Below are 3,933 nucleotides of genomic sequence, written 5' to 3'. Positions count from 1 at the left end.
TAACAGCAGGATAAAATTGGGACACTCTGGATTAAACTCATCACTGCATCTGATTGGAAAACATCCAAATGGCAATTGTGATGGTTGCCAACAACCAGAGACAATACATCATTTATTTTTTAGCTGCCCGGGTTATAACAGAGAAAGATTCATTCTGAAAACTGCACTGGAACAACTCAACGTCAAGGACATGGATTTCAAGTCAATATACGAAAGTAAATCAAGAAATTAAGCAAACAAGCTGATCTTCAAATTCCTCAAAAGCACTGGTCTGAGGACAAGGATTTAGTATGAACATTTAATAACTCAACAGTAGGTGGCGATATATGCTCCAAGTGGAAGCGATTCGCCATTAAAGAAAAGAAGAAGAAGAAGAAGAAGAAGATTCGCTATTAAAGAAAAGAAAAGAAGAAGAAGAAGAAGAAGAAGAAGTCGTCGTCGTCGATCCGTCAGATCAGCAGCTGGACATGCGCAAGTCCAAGCATTGTACTTGATTACTTTATCCAAAATGTCCACACGTTTCAAAAACCTTCGAATTATTCTGGACAATATATCTGAAAACCCCACATGGGATGAATGCTACGCCGTCAGCTCCACCGAGAGGCGGTTTGAAAACCGTACTACTGACATGCAGGATTCTCCAGGGGTATCACGGAGTGAGTCACCGAGGGAGCTGGGAGAAATGTGCGTTTGTCACATTTCCAGTGTGTTACATTTACCCACAACAGGTGGAATTGACGTTTTCGTAATTAAGTGAAATTACTGAATGCTCTGGCTAGCTAGCAGTAGGCTACCTTCATCTACGCATGTGCTTTTGAAGTAAACGGCACCGTTATATTACGTCACATGGCTCTATTTACAGTTGTGTAAAGTAAAGTAGATTTGTACTTTATTATGTATTTATATTTGTTTTTGCTACTTTGTACTTCTCTTCCACTACAATTCAGAGGTATATAATGTACTTTTACTCTACTACATTTTATTTCTTTATTATCTTTTCATTAATAATCAGTATTAATGATGGGAAATAGAATCAACACTTTAAAGGACTTGACACCTTGCGTAAAATTCACAAGCTACCAAAGTCATTAAAACTAGCTGCCCCTTTACCAGCTTTGATAACACTTAAATGATCAATAATTACAATGAAAACATATTATATATTATTCTGAAATGGACCAATCTGCATAATGAGTACTTTTGGTACTTTAAGTATATTTTGATGCAAATGATTGTGTACTTTCACTTTTCCTCATATTTTGAATGCAGTGTAGTAGTCGGAGTAATGTAGTAATAATTCTAGAGTAGAATTACTCTGCTTCAAGTAAAAATTCTGCATTAAAACTCGGACAAACAAGTGTACAAAAAGTAAAGTTGAAGCTAACTTTAATTAGTTTTATACTTCCAGGCAGTAGCATGAAATGGAATACTCAAATAGAAGTTCCTCAAAATCATACTAAAGTAATTAAGTACTGCAGCACTTATACCTTGTCACCAGTCTCAACTGACATTTATTTGTACTTCAGTATTAGCCTAGATTTTTTTAAATAATTGCTCATGTTGTGAGTGATGCAGAAGTCTGGAACCAGCATTTATTTTTGTAGTAGCATATGAAGAAGTTTCCTGTGGCAATGCCAGTTACAGTTTTATATTAAATTAAATTCCTGCCTTTCTGCCTGTATGTTTAGTTTCAGTCCAGATGAGAAGGATCCTGTAGATACAAAGGAAGAACAATTGTTGTTTCCTGCACCTTCTCCCCCTGCAACATATTGGAAGTCACCCCAAAGAAGTCCACAGGCCAGGGGAGCTGCTGCATCAAACTACTACAGAGAAAACCGTGGTTTCAGAGAACCTGTTTTCGAGCGATGCAGGTTTGGCTGCCACTATTGTAACCGAAGGGGATACACACGAAGGAGTTACCTGAGATGGAGCAAACCAAGGATATACAGGCCAAGCAGAACATCATGGAAGCACCTTCCTGTGCTCATCAAGCCCACCAAGTGGTACCAGGTTGTTGGGAGTGAGCAGTGCAGCCTGTGCAGAGACTGGGGGAAGCACCAGAAGACGTCTTGGATGTGCCAGAGCTGCGAGGTTCCGCTGTGTCTGATGCCATACAGGAATTGCTTCACCGAATGGCATGAGCACAGAGGAACGGCAGAATAATTGTGTTCATTCAATGTTAACTTCTAAGTTCTCCTAGCTTTCATTATTCCAGTTACCTTGTGAGTTGCTGACTTTGTATTGCAGAATATGGATATGGTGTTTACAAGACACCTTTTTTTTTTGCCTACTCCAAGTAGTTCTTCAAAGTTATATTATTATATACATTTTCCCAATGTGAGTTATATATTTTAGGGAGAACAATATATATTGCTTTGTTAATGTTTGTTTCTAAATAAATGAGTGAAGTCATGTGGTTTGTTTTGGCTTTATTTCTATAATAGACCACTGTAATTTTGGAAGGCTAACTTTTTGTAGGGAATGAGTAACTTTAAAAATATTTATTTGTATGATTAATTTATCTGCACAATATATTATAGATTCATCTTTTTAATTGCTGACTTTTTTCAGTCCATCTCCAAACATATTCACATCAATAGTGTTTTTTTCTATATTTAAGAGTCTGATGTCAACATTTTCTGGAATTTTTGCGTGAAACATTTATGATAATTGATTATCAAGAAATGTGCAGGTTATTTTTCAGGTGGGCTACGACATTTTCGATCAATACTAACCCTTTATTATTAACAATTGCCCCATGAGATGCTACTTTTCAGTGCTGTGCTGCTTACTTTTTGTGGTAATTTTTTACCAACATTCCTGGTATAATTCATTCGTAAGAGCTTTTTTTCTTTCAGTATTGCCAAGTAACATTATTTACTGTCACACTACTAACTCTGACAAAGGGAGGTCATTGAATCATTTTCAACTAGTCTCCTAATGTTAAGTGTCAATGTATAAGGTGCAGCTAGTTTTAATGACTTTGTATGCAGGGTAGCTTGTTAATATTTACACAAGGTGAAACAAGTCTTTTTAAGTGTTGATTATATCTCACATCATTAATCCAAATGTGCAAAGTAACTAACGGTACAAAGGAGCAAAACATTGAAATACTCAAGTATGAGTACCTCAAAATTGTACTTAAGTACAGTAATAAGTAAATGTACTTTATTACTTTTCACCACTGCACACAGCACCCTTAGAGCAGTGTGGGGGTCTGGTGCCTTGCTCTAGGCCAGGGCACATGGGCAATCCTCTTGGTCATTCAGGGACTTTAACTGGCTCCTAAGCAAAGTCTCTAAGGACGGAGCTAATTCCACCACAAAGTAAATCTCTGTCATGAGTGGGATTTAGACCCCAGCCTCCAGAAATCCCTTTAATCAGGTAGGATTCAACCCTTGAGCCTTGCGCTTTAGAAACCAACGTGAAAGGAAACAGTTACGGAAATGGCGAAGGCTCTCTCCTGTCAGATGGAGGGAGTAAATACAGCAGCAAGCTTTGGGACAAACTCCGCAGAAACAGGAATTGCCGTAACTGTATGTAACAACGGTTTCAAATCAGCATCTCTTAGACAACAAATAAAAATTAATAACTCAAATAAAACTCCAAACATCTTTAATTAGTTTTAAACCTGATGTTTATAAGCTTCTTAATTTTTGCAACAGAACAGTCTGTAAATATACACAACTTTATAATAAAATGCACACATTTACCTTTTTCTAGACTAAACACAGGTATGATCCTAAGTTAAAACATATGAGGTTATCATGAGGTTGTTAACATCGCAGTTTATCAGTGGATGCTTGCTGGAACTACTTGTAAACAGCGTGTTCCCTGACGGACACACAGCGTTGACTCCGGTCAGGTAGAGACCGGTGTCCAGTCAGCACCAATGCAGACTCGCTGTTTGATGGCTTGATAGCCCACTCCCCT

General features: G+C 37.7%; 1 protein-coding gene across 1 annotated transcript; it reads left to right on the top strand.

Moving 5' to 3' along the window:
* Positions 1-340: 340 nt before the first annotated feature.
* LOC104962095 (uncharacterized) lies at positions 341-2,441 on the top strand. The gene is made up of 2 exons (XM_010790489.1): positions 341-684; positions 1,689-2,441. The coding sequence occupies exons 1-2, from the start codon at positions 509-511 to the stop codon at positions 2,161-2,163; spliced, it is 651 nt and encodes a 216-aa protein (XP_010788791.1). The 5' UTR covers positions 341-508; the 3' UTR covers positions 2,164-2,441.
* The last annotated feature ends 1,492 nt before the right edge of the window (positions 2,442-3,933 follow it).

Source organism: Notothenia coriiceps, unplaced genomic scaffold, assembly GCF_000735185.1.
Source record: "Notothenia coriiceps isolate Sejong01 unplaced genomic scaffold, NC01 NC01_scaffold00034353, whole genome shotgun sequence".
Lineage (NCBI taxonomy): Eukaryota > Metazoa > Chordata > Actinopteri > Perciformes > Nototheniidae > Notothenia > Notothenia coriiceps.
This window is presented reverse-complemented; position numbering and strand designations above follow the sequence as displayed.